The 26,028-nt window shown below is 36.9% G+C and overlaps 2 protein-coding genes across 20 annotated transcripts in view; one reads left to right on the forward strand and one right to left on the reverse strand.

The window, feature by feature from the left end:
* LOC131425800 (protein tramtrack, beta isoform) overlaps nt 1-11,979 on the forward strand; it is a 522,944-nt gene extending 510,965 nt beyond the window's left edge. For all 18 annotated transcript variants that reach the window (XM_058587977.1, XM_058587980.1, XM_058587979.1 and 15 more), the window contains one exon: nt 559-11,979. In XM_058587977.1, coding sequence (XP_058443960.1) covers nt 559-1,975 — 1,417 coding nt within the window. In that variant the 3' untranslated portion in view covers nt 1,976-11,979. The remainder of the gene's footprint in view (nt 1-558) is intronic.
* A 3,643-nt stretch (nt 11,980-15,622) lies between these two features.
* On the reverse strand, nt 15,623-18,212 carry LOC131425802 (poly(ADP-ribose) glycohydrolase-like). Of its 2 annotated transcripts, none has more exons than XM_058587986.1 (4): nt 18,052-18,212; nt 17,073-17,992; nt 16,448-17,012; nt 15,623-16,393 (listed from the first exon to the last, which is right to left on the reverse strand). In XM_058587986.1, the coding sequence occupies exons 1-4, from the start codon at nt 18,059-18,061 to the stop codon at nt 15,675-15,677; spliced, it is 2,214 nt and encodes a 737-aa protein (XP_058443969.1). In that variant the 5' UTR covers nt 18,062-18,212; the 3' UTR covers nt 15,623-15,674. The 2 variants fall into 2 exon arrangements, with proteins under 2 accessions (XP_058443969.1, XP_058443968.1); XM_058587985.1 differs by having other exon boundaries at nt 18,049-18,212.
* Nucleotides 18,213-26,028: the final 7,816 nt, after the last annotated feature.

The raw sequence follows: 26,028 nt of genomic DNA on the forward strand, positions 1-26,028 counted from the left end.
TTTTCGCAGATTTTCACAGATTATGATCGAAAATATGCAATACAGATGGTACACAGATTTTTCAAGTTGAAACACAGATTTTAAAATGGCAACTCTGGTCAGCACATGAGCCAGCACATGAGTCAGCACACGAGCTAGTCCCCCATTCCAGCTCATGAGCTTGCAGATAAGCCTGCAGTTGAGCCAGCAGACCAGTTGAATCGCGAGCTGGCTCTACGATGCACACGACTCTCGACTTAGTTGCAACACGGCACACGAGCGTGTGCTTCAGACTTCGTGTGCGTGTTTTTGAAAAAGCACAGCACACGGGCTGTATAAGAACTGACTCGTGTGCTGGACCATCACTGCCTGAGTATAAAAAATATCTACATCCTTGAAGTACTGTAAGCGTCGTTTGACAAATGATAACATTGATATTAATGTACGCAAACGATTCATCTATCATAGAATATTTTTAATTGTCAAAAGGATGTATTTTCACTACAGATATTATGATGAATCATGAATATTAACGTATGACAAATAATTTCATCTAACCTTTTTTATTCATCCAAACAGGTACCGCAATTTACTGTTCGGAGCATCAACACCAGGGCCGGATCGAGAAACTTCGATGGGTTCACACACAGTCACATCACCTAGAGCCAGTAGTCTGCTGGATGACGAACAGCCAAGTACTTCTCGCAAATCGGATAACTCGTCCACCACCAGTACCGCCTCAACCATTACTTCACCGCCGCCCAAAGCCGAATTGATTCGGGTTCGCGATGGACTAACCAAGGATGGGTTTCACAACGGCATGGAGTTGTTGTTGCGGAAACCACCGGCAGCAGCCACAAGCGCAGATGAACAGCAGTGTTGTCCAGCAGATCTTTCACTGTATTCTTCCCTACTCAAAGCATCGGCCGTTACAGCCGTCGATGTTGATTCACATCCCGGCAGTAGCAGTGGAAGTACGAAGTGTCACATTTGCATGGCTAATTTTCCCTCGGTGTGGTTACTGGAGCAGCATTCGGCCTTGCAGCATCCTCACCTAACGATTCACGATGATAAGCCGTATCTTTGCGGGTTGTGCGGACAGAAAAGCCGCTACACGTGCTGTCGATACAGAACGGTACTGGCGAAGCACCGGGAGGCCAGTAGCCGAAGCCGAGTGCCTGCGGATAAGCTGTTTACGTGTGATGTTTGTGGTATGCAGTTTAGGTACTTGAAGTCATTCAAAAAGCACCGGTTGAATCACGCACTGGAAAGATTACACGGCAAAAAGGACAAGGGTGGGGAAAGCGAACAGGTTTCGAGTACCAACGAAAGTGATAGCGTTGACCTGCGAGGTTTGATCCGCGATGATGAGAACATGAGTGACAATGACGAACAGGATGACACGATTGATTCGATGAATGTGTCAACCGGAGGGGATGCGCAAAGGGAGTTCAGCGTGGACGAGGGACAAGCGAAGATCAGTAGCTCGATGATGGAGCGTCCTGGTTCCGAGTTCGATTTCAAAAGGTATCAATCCGCCCATCGTATGGAAGCCGAGTCTAGTAGCAGTAGCAGCAGCATTCCGTCTACGTCGTCTTCCATTAGTCAGACTCTGAACAACCTGATTAATGCGGAGTCGATTCCACACCATCATCTGCTGGGCCTGAATCCACAGGAAGCTTCGATTTTGAATTTTCTCCGTGTGGATGCGGCAGAGAAACAACGCGACCGACGCTTCGCCTGTCCGTTCTGTGGAAAATGCGTACGATCCAAGGAAAATCTTAAACTGCACGTTCGCAAGCACACCGGTGAGCGTCCGTTCGTTTGTTTATTCTGCGGACGAGCTTTCGGTGGAAAATCCGACTTGACCCGGCATCTTCGCATTCATACCGGAGAGAGACCCTACCACTGTGAAGCATGCGGAAAATGCTTCGCTCGTGCCGATTATCTGTCCAAACATCTTACCACTCACGTCCACAATGCATCTCCGCGCTGAGAGGAGGGCCGACGGAGGAGACGGATAGTCCTCTGTCGGAAGTGAGCGGTGTTTACAAACGGCAATTGAACTTGGCAACACTCCTCGGACACAAGCTAGCAACACATACACACATACACAAACATAGCCTACTACAAAGTGAAAGCAAACAAAGCAATAATTCACCGTAATGACTGCACTCAAAACTAATAAACAACAAAAAAAAGTAGATTTTTATCAATGTCTTATTTCACTACCTTAAAAAACGGGATTACAATAATTTTAGTGAAAACAAAGCAAGAAAAAAAAACCAAACATCTAAATGAGACTCAACGAAGCAAAGTGAAAACTGAAAACAAAGTAGAATGCAGCAGCATATGACGAAGAAAGCAGAGAAACAACTTTACCTCAGTAAAAACTAAAGAATTATGTAACGAAAACCACAGCGATAAACAAAAGCATCTCTATGAATATGAAAGAAAACTTACTCACACTCACATTCATGAACTGAAACGAAAGCAAATTTTGGTTTCATGCTCACTCACTAACACATGCACGTGTGCAACACCAGTGCTACGTAGGAATGGCGCGCGCACACACATACACATTGTGACCGCTGGTATGTGAAATTTTCGTTCATCACGCAAAAAAAAAATAAACAGAGAATCCGCAATTAAAAGTCTGTGATTTTATGTCATTAACTATTGCGAATATTTAGATCAAAATGATACACAACTTTGCAGAATGCAGATAAACTATGCAACTGAAATATCTGTTTATTTTTTACTATTACTGTCCTGACGCCGATATATCATCGCGATTGTTTAAGTTTAATGTAGGATTATCACTTTGTTGAACTGTATTTCTTTGAACAGTATGTTGATTTACTTTAATGGATAGTTCACACTCACACACACAATTAAGTTTATCTAGATCGCGTTTCATCAGACGTTCAGTAAGAATAGTTTGTCCGAAAGCATGAAACTAAAGAATATACACAAAAAATATTTAAGCAAAGGTATAGTAGCGAAAAACTAAATGTGATTGTTTTCTATATATTCACCAGATTTAAACTATTTATACTTATACAACAAAGACAGATGCAATAGCGTTTTACAATAGACTTTTACAGCTGTAAATGATTCAGGTTTTAGTTAATTTTTTACTCTATATTTATAGACGAATTCATACAAAAATCAAATAGAAGAGCGCTGCCAGGGTAGTGCTGAAAGGTTTTCAATTTTCTGAATCCATGTTCGCCAACAACAATAGTAAAAGCCGACAAAACTAAATACAACGAAGTGAAAGTGTAAGAAATAGATTATTGTTTCGTCTGAAAGATGTTACTTTAGAGGAAAAGAGAGAGAGAAAAAAAACCAACAGAAGAAAACTGGTAAACAACCTACCATGCAGAAACAATTTTATAGACGTTTTCCTTCCTAGCATACAAAATACAACATTTTAATGAAGAAACAATTTCACTGTGCCAAATTAAATGTACCTCAGTAATTAACAAGAGATAGAGTGTGTAGAGAAAAATACTGGTAAACTATACACTGATACACAGAAATAACACGCGCATATTGCTACACCCACACAATACACCTAGAACCACACACGAACACATACACACCCACACTCGCTCACAACTACACTTGCATGTACACAACCAACGATACAATACGTCAGTTTGTTACTTACATATGAATGTCTACAAGAAAAAAAAACAAACAAGCAACAACTTACTCAAATGGTGTAAAACATTTTCACTTCTCTTCTCACCTAATTTGTGCAAACAAAGCAAAACACAAAATAATACAAAAGCTCTCGATGTGGTGAAAACAAAAAAGTACATTCTACTAAATTAGATTAAATCATTCGTGCAAGCAAAATTTAAGCAAAAAAAAAACAAAAATGATAACAATTATATTTGGTGTTGTTTCGGAAAACAAACAAAAAAGACGCTAGCGAAGATATTCCAGATCAAATACAGTGTAAAGAAAACATTTCAAACACACGTAAAGCAAATTCAAATAAAGATTAACAAACTGTGTCGTGAATGTGTGTAACACTATTGCAAAAGTTTTAAATGTGTGTTCTAAAAGCAAAGCAAAACAAAATCACTACTCGAGACACTTATTGTAATCCTCCAAAAAAAACAACTACTAGTTTCGAAACACGCACAATACGAAATTCATTGTTTGGTTGTAAATAGATATTCAGAACGATCGATTTTTTTCTCAATTATTTCATACAAAAGCAACCTGGCAACAGCAATTGATTCGGTTCATATAGCGTCTTTTAGGGAAAAAAAACGATCAAAGCATGCGTTCCTAGCTTTAGCATCACTAACACATTAAATCGAGGTTCTCGAAACAAGTCACTAATACTGTTATAGAATTGAGTGAATACCACTTGAGATAACCGATTAATCGAGCAATTGTGAAAGGTCGAGAAATTTCTGCAAGTTGATAAATATTCCGAGTCTAACTAATTTGATCGTTTGTCTTCGCACTTCAGTTGGGTTGAATATTTTCCAAAGTATTTATCAATCGCTGTTCTGAGCACTGCGATTTTCTACTCGGCATGTGCATCCTTCATGGCACATACAAGAAAAAAATCTTTTCCTAATCCACCTAGAAGTGTGATAAATCCTACACACTTAAATTTTATTTCTGAATCTCGGTAAAAAATGCCGAGATTTGCACAGCCGAGAGATCGGTAATCATCTCGGCAAAATAATAATTACTGAGAATCTCGGCACTACCAAATTTGTTAACTGTCAATTATTACCGAACTTGTCAGCAGCATTTTTGCTGTTAGCTCGGCAAAAGCGATTATGATCGAATAATGAATTGCCGAGTCATCAGTAATCGAACAAAGAAAGAATTTTTCATTATTATTGTACGAAATAATTATCACAAAAGCAAGGCTAGGGAAAGGGGGTGTTTTATTGATGTCCATTTTAATGCAGTATACAAAAAAAAAACAAAACAAACCTCAAAAGAAAACATCACGGTTAAAGATAATTATTCCCAGTGCTCCTCAATGAATCCACCTGGAAATAAGAAGACTTTTGTAAGAATATATGAACAGCAGAGTTTTTTATTTCACTTATCTTTTCAAGAAATATAAGAATCTCTTACCTTTACCCAATATATATTATTTTCCCGCTCCACCAGCAATGGCTACGTGGTGTTTTGAACATTCGACAAGAGACATTAAATGACAAGTGTTACACCGAGTTTCAGTAAAAGCTAACACACTGTACGGAATCTCGGCAAACGGATTTGCTGATTTCGGTATATTTGTTGTTTATTGACAAGCTCAGCATTATATTTTTCCAAACTTCGGCAAAAGAACGCACCCTACCGAGATATCAGAATAATACATTAACGAATTTCGGAAAAGAGCATATGGATTACTGAACAATCAGTAAAATGTCGTGTTGCCGATCTAATTCGGTATTCCATTATGCCGAGCTCAAGAATCTGTTTTAAGTGTGTATCGTTTGCCATTCAAGCAGTCTCATTATAACATATTGTTTTCATTGAGATAATTTCTAGCACCATTTTTCTTCTCTGAGTCTCGGCAAAACATTTGCCGAGATTTGCACCACCGAATACTCGGTAATAATCTCGGCAAAAATAAAAATGCCGAATTTCAAATTTGACAAACGTTAGTTATTACCAAAATTGTCAGTAAAAAATTTACTGTGTGTTCGGCACAATCTTTACTGAATGTTCGGCAAAAGCAACGAAGTGAAATTTATGAATTACTGACCCATCGGTAATTGAAAGTTAACAAAGAATTCGTATTTTTTAAATTTTAAATATTCAAATAGGGATTAAGATTTTATTTTATTTCCATTTAAACATACAAAAAATACGCATTACATTACTTATGTTTCGAGGACGTACAATTGTACAATATGCAAATCGGACTAAACGCCCAATGGCGAATATGTTGATTGACATATCGTTGAAGCTCTTCGACATACCCTACAATGACTTTCCGATAGTAAAAGCAGAATCTGGAAAGAGCTTTCTAGAAATAATCAACAATAATTTGTAGTTATTATACTTACTGGATAGATTCTCTAGTCTTCCTTTTGGACTAATTCCATTTTTCTAAGAAACACCGGAAATATTTCATCAAAAAATAACTGCGTAATGCGAAACTAAAATGTAAATTTCGGGAAAAGCAAACACATATTACGAAATTTCGGCGAACGCATTTGCTGATTTCTTGCGATGAACTGATCACCGATGAGTTCATTGCAAGATTTTGTCAAATCTCGGTAAAAAGATGCACTTTGCCGAAAAATCAGTAAAACTACTAAACGAATTTCGGAAAACATAATATTGATTACTGAGCAATCAACAAAATTGTATGTTTCCAATCTGTGTCGGCATTTTACTTTACCGAGCTCGAGAATCGGTTTAAAGTGTGTAGTACTAACCATGCAATGATTGTGTACACTAAAAATCTGCGGCGAACTTTCTTGAAACAGAGAGACAAAGTTCAACAAAAGGAACATAATGCAAGGACTTTGAGTTTAATTGGCACAGAGCAGTCAGATATTTCTTCTTGGGGACCTCCATAAGAATGCCCTGCATCCAGTCGGTCGGAAACGACAAGGTGTCCCAGATAATACATTTCTACACCATGCTTCTTAAAAACATATATTTTCTTTTTCAAACCGCTGTATCTCGAGAACAGTAGCATATAGAAATATTTTGATTACCATCGTTTTTATTGAACATTTAGCGTTCTTACAAAAAAATTTTGTTGAAAAATATAAAAAAAAATTTCATCGTTTTCAAAAATTGTGAAAACCGACTTTTTAACCAAGACACGGAAGGCCGAATGTCATATGTGTGTATAACAAAAATGTGCACTCGATTTTCTCGGAGATGGCTGGATCCGACTTCCGGTTCAGGAGTTACGGGATAAAATATGCAACATGAACTAAAAACGTGCAATCGATTTTTTCAGAGACCGCTTATCGAATTTTCACAAGCGTAGGATTCAACGAAATGTCTTGCAACTTCGTATAACCCTACCAAATTTCGTCCGGATACGACTTCCGGTTCCGAAATTACAAACTGAAAGGTAAATAAATTTTATTTTCATGGGCGTATTTTGCCTTTCTTATACAGAAACGCTATGCAATCACTGTGAAAACCGACTTTTCAACCAAGGCTCGAAGGACCGAATTTCATATAAAATTTGATTCTGCTCGACAAACAAATATCTGTGTGTGCGTAATATGCACTCACTTTTCTCGGAGATGGCTGAACCGATTTTAACAAACTTAGATGAATATGTAATGTCTTATGATCCCATAGCCTGCTATTGAATTTCATCATGATCCGACTTCCGGTTCCGGAGTTATAGGGTAATATGTGAAAATTAAGTATAAAATATGCTCTCGATTTTCTCGGCAATGGTTTGACCGATTTTAACAAACTCAAACTTTTTTCAAACGAAAGGTTTTAAAATTTGCAAAAATATTCTAGAGCATTTCATCCGGATCCGACTTTCGGTTTCGGAACTAGAGTACGATATTTCATGTGTTATTTTTCCATAAACGATGCCAAACACAAGTACAAATCCCATAACATTTTCTGAAAAATTCTTTTCTTCTAGATGGCCAAATCGATTTTCACAAACCTATATACTCAAAAGAAAAAGCTTACGGTTTCAAACAGAATCACTGAATTCGTTGTGGGTAATACTTCGAGTTCCGGAACTATTGGGTGTTTTGATTGGTAGATTTTTTCTAGATTTCGTTCGAGCAAACTTTCCTGCTTCCATTCAATGCATTTCAATTGGATTAGCACAGGTTGTTTCTACATAGTCCTTATAATTACCAAAAAAAATTGCAGAAGATACCAAATCGATTAGACTCACCGTTTCTGGGATTAAAAATTTTCAAGGGATTTTTTCTTAGTCCCTTCTCAAAAGTAACGCTAGAGTTAAAATGGTCAACTGATGATGCAAATTGTTTTATTTAGCCATAAATAAAGTTTGTATGTAAAATTTGAGACAAATCAAAAAAATACAAAAATAAATTTAAAAAAAATTACGGTGGAATTGCTCAAAGACCATATGATCTCGTAGATTTTTTTTAACTCGGTTCCTACTTCCGGTTCCGAAATTACCGGATGGTATGCGCAAAAACTGAAAACAATGTGCCCTAAATTTTCTCCGAAATGATTTAAACGATTTTTACTAACTCAATTGCGAATAAAAGACATTTTGTTCCCTTGAATTACTTTTGAAATTGATTACAATGATTGAATTGGTTCACTCATCAAACAGTACTAATTTTTAGCTAGAGAAATTAGTACAACTATACTTTATTTATTCACCATTTAATTCTGCTAGTTCACTTATAGAAATAATAGATAAAGATTTTATGGTGACTGAAATCAGAAATAATGTTCTTCACCAAAAGACAATTTAGGCATATTTTTATTCACAGTAACAAAAACAACAGAAATAATAACTGAAGCTACGAAACGCTTGCTAGATCGTTTTTTTTTTTAATGACGCAAAGATTTTCGTACATAATTTCGGCCAATGACAAAATCATTAAACTATCTTATGGTGTTGTACTTTTGTCACACAGTAGCACTGTAGCCATTGTATTCGATGTAGACGTTGAGCGCGACGGGAGGACAATCACTCAAAATCCTACCCGGACCTAAAGTTCTGTTAGCAGCAGACAACCCAACACACAATTCAAAAGCAATAATTCGTGAACGTGAAGGAAAGATCGAAAGGCGATCGTAGAGGTGTGCAAAAAAACCACTTCGACAGCAAATGAAAGATCACTATTTTCAATAGTATAGAGAGTAAAATAAAAAAAAAGCGAAACAAAATCAAGAAGTATATAAAATATATTTTGTTCAGGGAATAGACAAGCTAAGAGTAGTAGTATTTCGGTTGAACGTGCACCCAAGATATACATACACATACACCCAGAATACAGGTGCACGCTTCCTATTTAAGTTACACTAGGTTATGTCAATATAATTTTTAAACAATCTTTTTACCTCAGAACCAACGAGTCCGATCGAAATAAGTTTTAACTGAGAAGGAAATGTGTGCGTGATAGATTAGACAGATTACCACCAGAAATAGTTTTCCATAAGAAAGGTTACGTAGCTTTTCAGACAAATTGAATTTTGTTGCATTGTTCCTAACATGAAACCGAGCAAATCAGATGCCCATTCCCAATGACAAATAAAAAAACGAAAGAATGTTTTCCACAAAAATACGTTCGGAGATTACCCCCTACTAATACGAATAAAAACTAAACAAAAAACTCAAAACATGATTGGCACTTTCGAACTTCAGCAGATATTCTAAACACTAAGTAATCGTTAGGATTAGTTTCTAAATTAAAACTTTCGAATCAATCGAACAAAATCGATGGATGGTGGTAAACTTTTTCCAAACTCCTAAGTTAGGCAAAACCAAACTGTAATATTTTATGGAGGGGCAATAGACTTAGTAGTTAAATCAATTTCAAACAGGCGTGAAAACATCATTACTAGAGCAACGTTGAACACGGAACTAGATAAAACTGTGCACTGGCACTAGAGAGAGAGAGGTGTATGATGGGTGCCGGAATGTACGGCAATTTGGAAACATTATTTGTGTAGTCGTAGCGAACACGGAAGGAAAAATACTGCGGGAGGAAAGGTGTTTATGATTCTCCTAAGCAAAAAAAAAATAAAATTATTCGGTGTTGTGACTTACTTACTAATGATGAAACATTGATATACAATAATATATTATAGCACTATGAGAACTCAATGAAAAATATAGCAATTCAAAGTGAACAGTGGATGTGGATCGAAGAAACAACGTCGGTTGGTGGATCAGGCGGATTGGACAAGCGACAAGCGGAAAAGTAGGAGTGTGATATGAATATTCAAATAAAACGAATGATTGTGATAAAAAACAAAATGTTTGGGTAAAGCGGAATAGAATTAATTAGACAGCGGGCAGCCACTGACTGGAGACTGATTTAAAAACGGAAATTGTAACGGAGAACTAAAAGGCGCCATTTTGACGGAACGGCGACAGAAGGACACCTAAATTCACTAACTCACGCATGCGTCTAGTTGTAAGAAAATCACTCACACATATATACATAAAATCTGAGTAAGAAGAAGAAGAAGATCAGTGCGTGGTTTACTTTTTCTAGTAAGGTCGATTGACGGTTTCATCACAAATTAGCAGAGAATAAGAAAAATCAAATATGGCGTAAGGGAGAGAAGAAAAAAAAACACAAAAATGAAACAAAAATCGTGTCAGAACTATTTTATATTTTCCGCCCAAAATGTGTTACCATTCAATTAAACTTATATGTACATTTTTATATTTCACCGAGAAACAAGAAAAAAACATGGATTCTTATAAAAAAAAATGCTGTAAACAAATATATTTTAATTCCAACTCAAAAACTCGGTATTGCAGCTAATCCAAGCAGAGAAATGCAATATGTATTAAGTAAAAATGGTAAGAAAGTATTTATAGTCATTTTAACGTGATTAAAAGAATGTGCGGAGCAAGGTTTAGGTAAATTTTAACACAAACACACATGGTAATCGCATAATTACTGCTTTCAGTGTCCAATTAACGAACCATAACGAACCACTTACTGACCGGAGTAGGTGCAAGTCCGAAACACTCAACTTCCCATATGTTTAACAATTCTAAAGCATCTACACATACTACAGATAGAACATTCAGTTACCAAAATGAAAAAAACACGGCTTTGTTTCTTCTACTGCAAACTAAGACGTGCGACAACAACAAAAAAAACAGAAAGAAACAAATAAAAATAAAACGAAAAATGCCTGCCAATAAAAATAGATGAACAAGGAAACCGTACCAAATAGTGAAATATTGAAAAGTAAGCTATTTTTACAAGAAAAACAAAAACGCATGAAAATGATAACATTCAAGCAAACAAGCAACAAAACAAAGTGATAACACTTTCCCAGAAACGAAACAAAATAATACCACAACCAAATGCGCCGACATGTTTTGAAAGCAGACACAGTTGCCCCGGGAAAAAAATGGAAAACCTGCACAGCAATCTTCCAACTAAAAGTTTTTTTTTGTTTCCAACAGTTCAAATCAGTGTTACGTTATTTAAGTTACCGCAAAAGAACAAAACTAGCAGAAAAAAATCTAAACAAAGCAATGAATCGAAACGAAACGTGGGAGATGTTACCTGAAAAGAGACAGCGAGAGAGCGAGGAAAGAATGGAACGAGTAAAACCACAAAAACTTAGAATACTGTGAGAATGAGCACATGACAGCGACAAAGGAATTGAGTGAACACATGAACTGGAAATAGCTACCGCCTTTGATTACTATTTGTTCCCAGCCCCAACCCCCCCATTTACCGTACAACCAGCTCTCACCGAAGACGGTCCTACAGATACGAGTAAAATGCAGACAGACATAAACGCCCACACGCAAACATATTCACACACAAACACACACACACTCACATACTTTTTACATTTGAATAATAAAACGATATTTTTTGATACAAGTATTTTTACAACTTTTAAGCAATCAGAAAATTGATACGAATGCGATGCGATGCGGGAACCGAGAAAAAGAAACGCTCACAGCGAATCGAAAGAGTAAGAAAAGAGAGAAAGAGCGACAGAGAGTAGTGAGAGACGGTCGAAGAGAACGGACAACAACGGTGGAACAAAGAGGAAATTAAAACAAAAAAAAAGACATTCAATCTAAGAACATTAACGCAAAAACTCAATTCCAATCAGCTGTTTTCCTTTCGAGATTATAAATGTCCACACAGAAAAGAAAATCAAGGAAAAAATGAATTTTTATTTGAACGATATTGAAATTTAAAACATGTGGTAAAAATTGAGGTTTAGATAAAATTGTAACATTTCAAAATTTATGCATAAACCAATTTGACGCAAAATTGTGAAGATGATATGAAAAAAAAACTATATTAAATTGTGTGAAAAATCTTCTTAATTCTTGTTGTAATAAATGTTATATTTATTGAAAATAAAAAAGAAAAGTATAATGAGAAAGTATTCTAGAGTTTGACTTTCAAGGTGACAAACCATGGGAATATTTTCTATAGCTAAGTGTACTTTGAATACGAAGCCACGGGACAAAGTGTTTTTCAGGATTCCCAAACCCTTCTCGTAGACTTTTGTAGAATATTTAAACAACCCTCCATCACCAAAAGTTTGCGCAGTCTTTTCTTTTTTTATATATTTAAGAAATATTGGGATGACAAATCAGCAACGAGATATATTCGAAAAGAAAGAAAGTTTATATTTATCACATGTTCAAACCTATACATATCTATATGTGCACTACTCCTGCAGCTAATTCGGGTGTTGCTTTGATCCAGTAGTCGTTTGCCTATCTGTGCGTACAGTAAACAACGTTCACGGAAATCATTTCTCTCACCAGCCGTGAACTCAAACAAAATATTTGTCTGAAAAGACATCTTTAGCTGCCTTGTTTATGGACCAACTATATTGAGTGGAGGAAAGGTTTGAGAATGGTGTCGTGATTTAGAAAATGGACAACAAAATGTTCAGGAAGAAGAGCGGAATGACAGTTTCTCTAGTGAAACAAAACTTGATCTGATCGTTCGTTATCGAAGGGTATTCTGGTATTATTTCGGGTATTCTGGTATTACTCTTGAAATGTTTACGTCGAAATAAAAAGCACTGGCACCGAGCGAGTGGAATTAATGGAAAACGATATTTGGAAACATACATGCTGTTCATATGGTGTCCGTACTCAATATGGCATGTGGTTCAAAATAGTAGAGCACATGGATCTTGTAGGCCCAGTACAATAGCCACAAAACACAGTTTGTTGCGCGCCGAACGGTTTTATTAATAATTTTACCTTACCTTACCTAACAGCTATAGTCCTAGGGAGTCCTTTGCTGTATCAAGCATACGTCTCCACATAACTCGGTCCATGGCTGCTCGTCGCCAGCCACTCAAGGCCGTATATCACCCTCCACTTGATCGATTCACCTTGCTCGCTACGCTCCTCTTCTTCTTGTCCCAGTCGGATTAGATTCAAGAACCATTTTCTCTGAGCTGTCATCCGACATCCTTATGACATGCCCAGCCCATCATAAACGTCCGATTTTAGCTGTCCATACGATTGGTGGTTCTCCTAGCAGCTGCTGCAATTCGTGATTCGTACGCCGTCTCCACGTTCCGTCTTCCATGTGCACTCCGCCATAGATGGTCCTCAGTGCCTTTCTTTTGAAAACACTGAGGGCGCGTTGGTCCTCTGCCAACATAGTCCAGGTCTCGTGGCCATAGAGAACAACCGGTCTAATGAGTGTTTTGTAGATGGTCAATTTCGTGCGGTGGCGTCCTTTTCTCGATCGAAGGGGTTTTCTGAGTTCAAAGTAGGCACGATTTCCTGTCACAATACGTCTCTGAATTTCTCTGCTGGTGTCATTATCGGCGGTCACCAGTCAACCACCTCGATATCATTACCGTCTATCAATATTTTATTTTTGACGCATGTATGGTCAGTCCTATACGCCTAGCTTCAGCCTTCAGTTTGATGTCTGTTTCCATTATCTTCTCAAGGTTACGTGCTACAATATCAATATCGTCAGCGAAGCCAAAAAGCTCGCTCTTTAAATCACACCTTCCAAGGCAATATTTAACAAGATACAAGAAAGTCCGTCGCATTGAGGTAGCCCTCTCCGAGATTCTTCAAGTTTCAGAGCTTAGTTCCGGAATAAGGGTTTAGAATTCCGAACCTGCGTGCTGAACTGGAATCTGGAAAAAGATTCCGGAACTGATTTCAGTTTCGAGATTGTAATCTACTAAAATCCAACTGAATTCTGAGTCTGTTCTAAGTTCTGAATCTAGTTCTTGAACTCAGGTCCAGTTCCTTATTCCAGAATTCTTCAAATCGGTTATTTTGTCCTGAATACGACTTACTTTACTATGGGGCGCCTTTTCAATATTTACCCTGTACAAAAAGGGGCAGAACTTTACCACGGATATATTTTGATGTACTTAACATATTATTTTTAACAAGCTATCGGAAATATGAACAGGAATTCGAGATTAAATATTCAACAGCGTGAAAAAACTCTAAAAATAATTTAAGAACTTTTGAAAATAATGAGGAAAATTTATCACGCTTGCTTGCCCTTTTCGCATCCGGACGACGGTTTTGAGCTAGTCAGGCAGATATCAGAATCTACTGAACAAATAGAAAAGGTAATTTTTGAAAAAAAAATTGTTCATTTCTCTTATTGCAACAGACGGAACTGGATGTCGAGGCGAGGTTCTCCCATCAACATCAGTAAGAACAAACCAAGTATAAAGCGTGAAACGCTCAGATCGTGAGACTTCGGTCATCAGGAGGAGCAGTCGGCAATGAAAGTAGATCTTTTGCGTGGTGTAAAGCCTCAAACGCTCAGGTCACAGAGTCAGTTTTCAGGATAATTTTATTAGCTTTGTGCAATTTTCGCAGTGCAAAATTCACCACAGTGTTTAATATCTTAGAGAACTACACAATTTGGCCCTTCTGAATGTCAGAAATTTATCTCGTACGGCATTTTGATAACTTTTTTCACTAAAATATTCAAATCCGAAACAAAATAAATGACATCAAAATTCTGTATGTTTCTATTTAGAACAATAATTGTATACCCAAAGAATTAGGCGAAATTTTCTTCACTATACTATATACGCCCCATTTTTCAACCACTTGTAGTTTGTAGTAGAGCTTTCTGCTGATTTGTTATATAAAATGCATAGCACCGACTTAGAAGCCATTAATGAAAGGCTCTTTTCAAAACCACTTTTTTTATCAAAAGAACTATACTGGTTATTTCGTAATATTTAATTGTGTGTCAGAGTGTTTAATGTAACTAATCTGTACTTTAGTTTAGGAGTATCATTTCAAATTCTAGTAGTGAAAAAGAGAAAAGCTAGCACAATTCACACAATCGATCAACTAATTGATATTCGAAAGTATCAAGAAAGAGTGTCAGTTTTATTCGTATTCACGACATCCAGTTATGTCTCTGACATTACACACACGTACTTTTTGTTATAGAGGAAGTCGAGATTTAAGATTTTATACTACTGAAAAGGATCATTTGTGTTTGGAAGATTGCGTTTGTTTTCTAGAAATTAGAGCGGCAGATTAGGACAGTTATCTAAATAAGTTATTTACATTACTTTTGCGGTCCTGAAAAGCACCCTTACTGGCTTAGAAGAAGCCAGTAAATCAAAACTGAAGTAATTTTGTTACACTTTCGTGTTGTAAAGTTTTGAAAATGCTCTGAGGTAAGCGTAGTAAAGAAAGACGTAGTCCTACGTCAAAAAATGAGGTGCACATCGAGCTATGAAGATCGATCAAGTTAAGAAAGAGTTAGGAAACATTAATGCTTTGAGTATCCAACGACAAACGAGCATGCACCGAATTAAATAGATTCTTAAAAAATTCTTGCGCATGACACCGATGAAGAGTCGAAGACGAGAAGTGAAGATGACAAAATTTTTTCTCCAAACACAAAAAGTAATATCTATTTGGAATAGTTGTTTGGTCGAGTGATAATACTACGGACATCCAAATTTACGATAGTTGATTGCAACAACAGCCAGTTTGTGTATTATTCCAACATAATAAACCTCGTCTACTTACCGACTTTGAAAAAGTAATCAGATATTTTTTTGCTTCCAGCGTTACCACCGATACTTCTCCTCGTCTCCTTCGGAGGGGTTCCCTCCACGAACTCACCCAGTTCTTGCTCGAACTGTATAGCACCTTCCACCGTTCGTTCGTCGGTTATTTTCAAAACCAACGAGTGATCGATTTGATCATCCTCTATTTGAATTCTAACTTCATCTGCACCACTCGTAGCGTCGTCATCTTCATTATTCTGCTCTGCTGTCGGAGGAGGACGGGGTGAAGTAGAAGGACAAAGCTTCTTAGCTGGCCCAGGGCCCACTGAGTAATAGTTCCGATCTAATTCGGTTATCAGCGACAATCGACCAGATTTTTTCGGCGAAGGTGTTACCACGACACTTTTCTGTTCCATCGAAAAGGAGTGTCGAACGGAATCTGCATTTTCTAAGGCAGATGATGAAGATTGATTTGACTGAATATCGTCGTCATCCACTAGATCCTTCATTAGGTTTGCCAAATTTTCGTCGTCTATCTGGTCACGATTGGGAGGGCTTTTGTGAGCTGTTTTCGGTTCCGGAGACTTTTCTTTAGTTTTAGTACAACTTTTCATATCAAAACAGGAAATTTTGTTTTTCCGATCATAGAAATCTTGATAGAAATAGGAATAGAGTTTACTTGCTGGGAGACTGTGCTTTCTAAAATCCCGTAGAGTTCTCCAGATTTCTCCTGAAATTTGAAATTTTCAGCTAAAAATTCAGAACCGCGCTTTAAAATACTTACGAACTTTAACTTTGTTATCCACCAGAAAAGCGTACATTGCGTAAATCTGGTCTCTCAGTTCTCGGTCACCAAATGTGTAATAAACCATTGGACGATGCAACACGCAGCACACCATCAGCTGTAGTACTGCCTTCAGGGTCGCATCTCCACCGAAAGCTCCGCAGCCCCAATTCCCGGTAGCCACTCCAGGAGCCGCCGTCGAAAGCGGATGAAAATATCCTACATAGGCCTTGTTCAATTCTCGCAAAAGCAATTCCTCCCGATACTGGTGGGAACTCTGCACAAAATGCAAAGCATCGATTGCCACAATGTAGCACTCCCGCCGACCGCTGGCATCCCGTGGTGTTTCATCGTGAAAGTCTCCAGCGAAGGTAAAATTGGACGCATATCCACTGTACTCACTGTACTGCTCGGAACCCATCATCACTAGTGCTTCCTGAGGTTTTAGGGCTTCCGTAAAAAGTTTGCCAACCAACAATTCCGGATTAATAACAAACCGGATTTCCTCTTGTACGCAACCATGACCGAGAACGCCACCACCCAGGTATTTGTTGGCGAAATCAACCTAAAATCATTTAAACAGTAAAAATGATTTCAACAGTTTATTGAAATTTCTTCTACCAACCTGCAGCAGCCCTTTCCCTTGATCTTCAATCGTACCCTCGGATGTAATGTGAACTGGGACGGTTTCTCTGGCCACAACGGCATCACAATTGTTCCAGTCGATGAACTGCTTCGGATTAATGTATCGCCTCTGGAACGTAAGCACACCGGTGGGCATTCGAGCGCAAACCCGACGGAAGTAATTGCAGATGCATTTGATCTTCTCAATCACGGATTGCCCAGTGCTTTGAAACAATCGGTTGAAATTAATGTCCGGAAACAAACTGTATTCGGATCGTTTTTTCTGAGTATTCCGTCGCGGGAATGTACAGAAGAACGCATTCGCCAGCAAACTGGCAGCCTGCTGCTGACTGAGGGAAATCGACGCGTTACATCCTTGCTTCAGTAATGGAATTGCTCCGTTAACTAGTTCCGGTAGCGCCAGCGCTATCTGTATCATTTTGGGTAGGGTACATTTGAAAAATCGTACACTTTCATCCTCATCTAATTCTTCCTCGAAAAGTTTGTGCAACGATTTAAACTTCCAAATGTTTTCGTACTTGGTATTGTAGCACAAAATTGCCTTCTCCAGCTGACGGCTGTTCGTTATTGGCTGAAGAAGAGCATTTTGAACTAGCTCCCAACGGCTTTCCAGCGTGCTAGTACCATCGTCCTGTTCAACCGGGTACTGGCTTCGATGCGAGCAAGGTAAACGAACGTGATTTGCATCCCACTTATTGTAGGAACGACGAGGTTTAGGCGGTTCGGCAGCACACGGATCAACAGGGAAATTGTACAACACAGCGTGATCTTCTGACGGACGCACCTCTGGGACGTGGCGTAGCTCGTACCGGTCTAATCCGCGATAAATAACATCCATTGGCACTCCGCGCCACGAACGTTCTTCAACCGGCGAAGAATCAACATCGATGCGTTGCTCATCTGAAAAGGGTTTTTCCTGTTACCACATCATGTCGATACATGTATTGTTAACTCACCACCAGAGTCCATTATAGTGAGATCCGTGAAAGGTTAATTTAGAATCAGAAGACATTAACCAGAAAATCTATATTTTGTAACAATTTGAGACACAAACAGATAAAATTCCGGTACACAGTTGGCCTATTATACAAACAATCGTGAATTAGACAGATCGGTCAAAGGATATATTTTTTGACGTATAAACCAATGTTGCCAGGTCATTTTTTCTAAGATCCATATCGGTATCAAAAACTCTTCTACATAAGTACCATGAAAATGTCACAAAGACTCATTTAGGTAAACAAAAAAAGGTCCCAAGACAACCTTTTCTGATGTTTTTGCAAACAAAAAACCAAAATTGGTTTGTATGATGCGTGAATTATCGGTATTTTAGGAGTACATATCGGTATTGCGGTATAGAGATCAAAAATCTGTATAAATACCGAAAAATTGGTATACCTGGCAACGTTGGTATTAACTGTCCCTATGAAAAATCCGCCAGATATTCCCGCATACGCATGGCTGCCAGACGGCTGACTAAACGCTGCCAGCTGGAAAAATATAGCTGGCAGACATTCTGGTGACCGACTGCCTCCCCGCTGGCAGTTATACAACTCAAACGATACAACCGTATCCACCAGAATTTTTCCACATTGAAATCTTTGACATTTTCAGCGAAGGTGAGAAGATAAAAACGCTCGGCTAACTTAGATACAGGCGACATTGTTTTGTCAAATAGGACTTGACAACCGTCACTGAATCGATTTTGGTAGCCGTCTGGTGGCCATTGCTGCCCAGGTAGCCAAAACGCTATGCGGGTTCGTTTGCACAAAATCGGTTCAGCTTGAAAAAATGAACCGGTTGTAAATCTACACTAATAAAAATTGCGTGGCTGAAAAACTATATTCTGGCATTTTACAAAATGGGCGAATTGAAGAATTCTGAAACTGAGTTTTTAACCTAAAGTTCTGGAAATTCCGACCGAAATCCAGACCAGAATCCAACATTAAGTTTCATTTCTGGATTATATTGTATTTGGCATTTTCAAAATGCAGGTCTAGAATTCGGTTTAAAAATTCAGTTCCACAAGTGTAATTAAATTCAGGAACTAGATTCTGAAGATTTCTGAACTAAACTCCGAAGCTGAGTTCTGAATCTGAATTTGAAAATTCTGGACCGATATATTGTAAATAAAATTCTACTGCAGATCGGAATCCAGGTCCAGAGTTCAGAGCTAGGATTAAGATTTAGAATTCATTGCAGAATCAGAAGACCTCGAATTCAGTTAAGAACAAAGGTTTAATGATCAGCTCTACAATCCAGATCCAGAATTCAGTTTCAGAATTCTCAAACCCAGGTTCAGAATTCAGCTCAAGAATTTCCTTATAGTTTCCTTATACTACATTTTGATGAGAATAGGGTTCCAATCAGCTTTACAGCCCTGTCCAAAATGTATTGCCCTCCTCGTTAATTTGTATCAGGCCGAATTAGCGCATGCGCGCCATATAAATATCAGTAGCTGGTGGCATTGGTGTTGTTGTCAAAGTAGCATTTTCATCAGTGGAGAAAGTTATCAGATTAGCCGAATGATTGTTAATATTCGGATCTGAAACGAGTGGAGTTATAGCAAATACAAATAATAATACCCCTAGGTTCCATACATTCGCAGCCTCAATGTTTGGTTCACAGAATGATCAATTTAGCCTGTTTCGTCATGACAGCTTAGAAAAGTTGAAAAAGAAAATCTCTGGCAACGCTACGACATCGAAGCATGCTAGTAATTATTATTAGAGTGCCTATAACCAGAGTGACGACATCTCATCCGTAATTTTGGCAACAATTCTAAACATTCCATTAGCTTTACATTGAATTGACAGGTCGTTTGCTCGTTTGGAACTGGGAGCTGTCATTCCAAACGAACAGCTGTCGCCACTCTGATTATAGCCACTCTAATTATTATGAAAACAATGCGTCGCTATCGAATAGCGGATGAAAATATTTATGTATGAAATGATTTATATTTCAAAACGAAAACTTCCGTGATTTGAGGTATTTTATTTATTTCATTACTAAGTTTCATATTGAAAAAAACAAGAAGAACCATACTCATAACTAACGCCTGTGTGACATTCTTCTGGACCACAAGTGATCGACAACTATCCAACAAGTCGTTGTAGCATATCTGCAAATGTGTATTTATTGACATTTCAATATGTTAAATAAAAAACGATTGAATTCTAAGAGATATCCATGCTGTCCACCCGCCAACAGGGATCAGAGTGCGCACGCATTGCTCGGTAATATCAATGTTGAAACACTTGCTATGTAGAACTGCCATTGTTCTTGGTTTGTAGTCATATGCGAGGGGGCTTCCTCGAACGTCCTCACATATTGTGCATCATCCTTTCGAATCACACTTAGATCAATGTTAGAGCCAGATCCTAAATCGATCCTAATTCATTCCGGCACCACAGCAGTACATGTTTTAGCCAAGTAGTGAATTTTTTTCGCAATTTTGTATCCGCCACGATTGGTCCCTCGGTAGCACGAGTCCCAAAATGACACCATCTTTGTTAAAAATCCCAACAATTGTTGTACTAGTTTTAATAACTTTCGGCGGAACAAATCCTTGCTTCAATAGTTGAGCATTTCTAAAGAACATCAAGGTTAGAAATTTAATATCGTTAAAAGTTAAATGAAAAACTGTGTTGAATTATCTACCCAGGACGATTGTTGGAATGATTCTCGAATTCCTGCAGACGATACACATATATATTGCGCTATGGCAGAAATTATTCACGAAGTCACATTGAAGATCGGAAATCCAGTGGAAAATTTACATAAGATTGAATAAGAATGCTCACTGTCTAGTTCAAGATCATCACATGTCCAACGCTTTCCCGATTATTCACGGCAGAATATGTATGATTGCTATACACCACAGTATGATCACAACGACCAGTACACTTGCCAGGGGTAAAAGAAATCGACGAATCGGTTCGGCGTGATTCATGATTCTGAAGCTGTCAAACTGGCCTTAATAAGTTGTTTTTAGTCTTCTGTGTCAATTATCAAGCCGTTTCCCCGTTTACACTTAATGAAAGCCGGAATTTCGTACCGGAAAATTATTATCATTAACCCCGAATTCAATCAAAAAGTTCGAAAAAAAATCTTTATAATTTTCCCACAATAATTGAAAGTGAAAGTAAATAAAGGAACAAACACTTGCTGTTAAGACCTAATGAAAAATTCATTGAGAAATGTTCATTTTATTTTAGTTTCACTATAATCTGACTAAATCTAGCAATATAATTATATTTATACAAATCACTCTAAACTCTAGACAATCTCATACTAATAAACTCATGTCATTCCAAAACAATTTTCTCTAATCTCTTTTAATCCCAACTAGTCTAGATAAATTTGGATAATTTAAAACTAATCCAACCTAGTTTTGCCTAATCTTGTTTGAAGTGTATCTGTCATTCGAGCTCCCACGCAGAGATGCCATTTATACAGATTTATCTGTATTATACAGATTTTTACAAGCGCATACAGATTTAATACAGAGTACAGATTTTATACAAATTTCTCAAATTAAATACAGATTTATACAGATACCACAAAAAGTAAGAAAGAAATAATGAAACTTTTCCGTCTGAGCGTGTTTGATTACCCATATTCAAATGAAATTTTTTTCGTGCAGCGTCATGAAACTTTATTGTCAGACTGAAAAGTTGTATGACCTGACTTGACGTTGCGTAATGGGCGTTTGAATTCCATGTTTGAATTCCAAGTCATCATTTTCAAACGAAAAAAGTATATGGATTTACAATTCAATTGTGGTTGATAACAAAAACAATTAAATTTCGTCGTTGAATGTTCATGTCCGTGCGGCAAGGACTTACGATATAAAGGAATGCTCTTCGCATCTGCCATTCTATAACAATAATCTAATGGAATAACATCTTCAAACATCATTTTATTTCCGAAATTTCCTTTCTGAATACAGATAAATACAGATTTTTTATACAAAACAATACAGGTTTTCTATGAAAAATATCTGGCATCTCTGCTCCCACGTTCACAGCTTCTTATGTCAAAATAATGCTTTTCCAGATCTCGGCTAAACTTCTCTAATCCCATTCTAATCCAGCGAGATCCCTGCTAAACTTTTTTACTCCCGGTAAAACTTGTTTGAGTTCAGACAAAGTTTAGAGTGATTTGCCCCTTGTATTTATATGTTAAAATATTACATTAGAATGAATAAACTTAGATTTCAAATTAACAAACAATAAAGAAGAACAAGATGAGACCAGTGGTTTCATTTACACCGAAATATACACACTTAAATTTTATAGCTGAGTCTCGGCAAAAATATGCCGAGATTCGCACAGCCGAGTAATCAGCAATCATCTCGGCAAAAATAAAATTACTGAACGTCTCGGTACCCTCGAATTTGACAAACGTCAAATATTGCCGAAATCGTCAGCATAAGATTAACTGTTTGCTCAGTGAAACGTTCACTGAATATTCGGCAATCCAATAAAACGAAAAAATGAAAAAAATAAATTAATAAAAAATCTAGTCGATTAATTTTGTTTGTGATTTCTCAACATTATAAACACGCCATTTAGGATCAAAAATTCATTTTATTAACATTTAAAGGAGGCTTACAAATTTGTTGCCAGCATGTAGTATACACAAAAATTAAAAAAAAATTTGTCGGAAGGCTCGCATTTGATACCGAATACTGTAAAAACCATGCAGAGTTTTAAATGCTGACAGTATTTCCGGTCCTATGGGAATTATTACATCCACCAAACTAATGAGCAGTCTCCTTCGCCAAATTCCTCAGACATCACTACCATCAGCGGCGGTTCCGGATGCCTTGAGTCGAGCTGGAAATATGAATATATATATATATATATATATATATATATATATATATATATATATATATATATATATATATATATATATATATATATATATATATATATATATATATATATATATATATATATATATATATATATATATATATATTGATTTCTGGTTTACAAAAATTTTCAATATTTAATGATGCATATGCGGTATTGTTCAAATAAACTTACTTTGATCCATTGAATTATTCCATGCATTGGATTATTTTTTCGCATATCCCCCAAAGTTTTGTCTCAAGGACGCTTTGAGCTCTGAGTTGGGTGTTTTCCCTTATAATCGCGAGTGCTCTGATAAAGTCACTTTTTATAAAGCGAAACATTCAAGTCATTTATTCAATATTTTTACTTGCAAGTGGTTCCACACTTATCCATTTTTTCACTAGAGAATTTCATCAGAAAATAATCGCGCAATGCAAAGAAAAAATGTTACGCGGCAATAAATGACAGCTGTTGTACTGAATCTCGGCAACAGCTAGCGCTTATTCCAAAATCTCGGCAAACGTCTCTGCTGATGTCGGCATTTCTGTTGTTTACTGATAAATTCAGCAAGCAATTATGCCAAATTTCGGCAAAGTGAAGCATTTTACCGAAATATCAGTGAATGCATTTAACGAAGTTCAGAATCATGCGTATTGATTACTGAGCAATCAGCAAATTTACGTGTTGCTGATCAGTTTCGGCATTTTATTATGCCGAGCTCAAGAAATGGTTTTAAGTGTGTATGATCTACAATGGAGGTAAAAAAAATGTAAGGCTCCGTCACAAAATGATGATTCAAAGCTACCCAAGTAACCATATGCATTATATCACTACACATTTACAACTCTATTTCTACATTGTTAATGTATAATTACACTAATCCTACATACTTTAAGCAATGTGCATTAAATTTGCATTCAAAATGTAACTGAGCATAATTTTACAACAACCTTCCGCTGTGCTATATATCCACAGACTAACAGACAGGACACTCAAATTAGATTCTTCAATCATTTTTACGGTCATTTCGAATATTCCTTTATTTGGGACAGTACTCACATGTGTCATGATGGCGCCACGTTACCCTATCAAAAACATCCTGTCTGTCATCTAGACTGTGTTTATTTTTTTCATTTACCAACATTTATACAGAATTACCTGTAATGTATTGATTTGTATACGTCCATACGAATTTCATGCAGGATACAGATTTAATACATATTGCCAAAACTATATACATAATTGTGCCTACTTCTCATCCTCCAACACAATACAAAATCGAACCCGTTTTGTTACAATATTTACTTGCTTCTGGTCTGCCGCCGGGTGAAAACTACCAACACAATAAAAAATAGTCTAGATAAACAACGTTGAGTCAAATAAATGGTTACCTTCCAACATCGCGAAAAAGTCAAATATATTATCAACGTAATCCAATAATTTTCGCGACTTGTCGTGACGTTTCTTACATGAAACTTCTTTATTATTTCAATAAGTCCATTGGAGTTCCAATTTAAATGTTAGAATTAATTATGTTAGACTGTTTTCTCATCCATGAGTTCAACCAATAGCCAGCTATATTATATTAAATAAAAGTGATGAGCTGATACAAACAAACCTGAAATAGTTATAAGATCATGTACAAAATAAATGTATTTTTTTAATGTAATTTATAATAGCAATTCGCTTGATAAAAACAGTGTTTAGATTAACTAATGAATACCAACATACTAATATGATATTCGAAATGTATTAGGTTTAAAGTACTACGTATTGTGGATGCCACGGCGAAGAAAAACTTATGTATAATATACATGCCTATGAAATAAACGTAGGTATTTATGAAAAAAAAATCCAATAATTTATTGTGACGATTCATTTTCAAATATTTCGATGAAATCAGGCATCCCTGCAAGCAGCTGATCGGTGTTGACAAACGAGGGGAAACCAACTAGTAAAAAAACTTTTACATAACACAAGGGGTGTACAGATAGTAAATAGTTCGCGCAGTACAATATAGGTGGAACTAGTGCATCACGAAAAATTATTTTTATAAGAATTTACTCATATTGTCATGTCTGTTAGTCTGTGATATATCGACATTCAATACTATATTTTGGAGCAACGAAACTTTAATAATAACTATAAGAGTAATAATCCTATAAGAGTTTAATAAAGGCCCTTTTCCGCTTTATAATAACATTGTAAAAACATGTACAACTCCGCTGCATTTAATCAAATTTTACGCGAATTTTGAAAGCTGAATTAATGTAAAATTATAATGCGTCGTGTTTACTTGGGTAATACCTGTGAATATGCAGTTTTGCTTAGTTTTTCCTGACAATTCTGGGCCTCGTTGGCAACAATGATCATCTTGAGCAGTACGTCCGAGTTAGGTAGTAACCAATAGTCCGTCTGTTCTCTGGTTCGCAGAAATCACATTTTGTTTTCGTTTCGAGATTATTTATATGTTGCAATTAAACAACATGCGTAGCCATGAACAACTGTTGTTTAAAATCAACAGTTTTCGACCTTTGTTGCCAGTTTCAATATATATTCAAGCAATTTCCTTTTGACATTACCAGTTACTAAGGGGTAGTTAAATTTGTGACACAGTTTTGATAGACGAAAGGCAGGTCGTGTCGTTAGCCAAATGCTTCAAATGTTACTCTTGAAGTTAATCTACCAAACAGAGATAACAGATCTCACTCTAACTAATGGTTTTCGTACATGAAATGACTAATGGATTTGAGATGAATGGGGGTACCGTTACCCAATTTCTATCTCTTCTATTGGTCGATCGTTAGTCCTGAGCTGAATGGTGGCCTTTATTACCGTTCTTGCATGCACTTACGACGCATCTTTAGTTTATATTGTGAGAAACTGTATAAACATCGTTTGACAGCTATCAGTGGTTTGCTCATTGGTTCGGTCATTATTATTTTATTCTATTCTACAATATTCTATTTCATTCCACAGTATTCCATGGTACACAAACCACCAATAAACGTCAAAGATGTACTCGATTTACCGTTCATATATTGTCATCGTGTGAAACCCAATTGGGATACG

Source organism: Malaya genurostris, chromosome 1 (assembly GCF_030247185.1).
Source record: "Malaya genurostris strain Urasoe2022 chromosome 1, Malgen_1.1, whole genome shotgun sequence".
NCBI classification, from domain to species: Eukaryota; Metazoa; Arthropoda; class Insecta; order Diptera; family Culicidae; genus Malaya; species Malaya genurostris.

Excerpts from the sequence above, each read along its gene's own strand:
- LOC131425802 (XM_058587985.1), bottom strand. Across the intron at positions 17,013-17,072 it reads AAGGGAAAGGGCTGCTGCAG|GTTGATTTCGCCAACAAATA; the intron begins GTTGGTAGAAGA and ends AAATGATTTTAG. Across the intron at positions 16,394-16,447 it reads GGATAACAAAGTTAAAGTTC|GAGAAATCTGGAGAACTCTA; the intron begins GTAAGTATTTTA and ends TTCAAATTTCAG.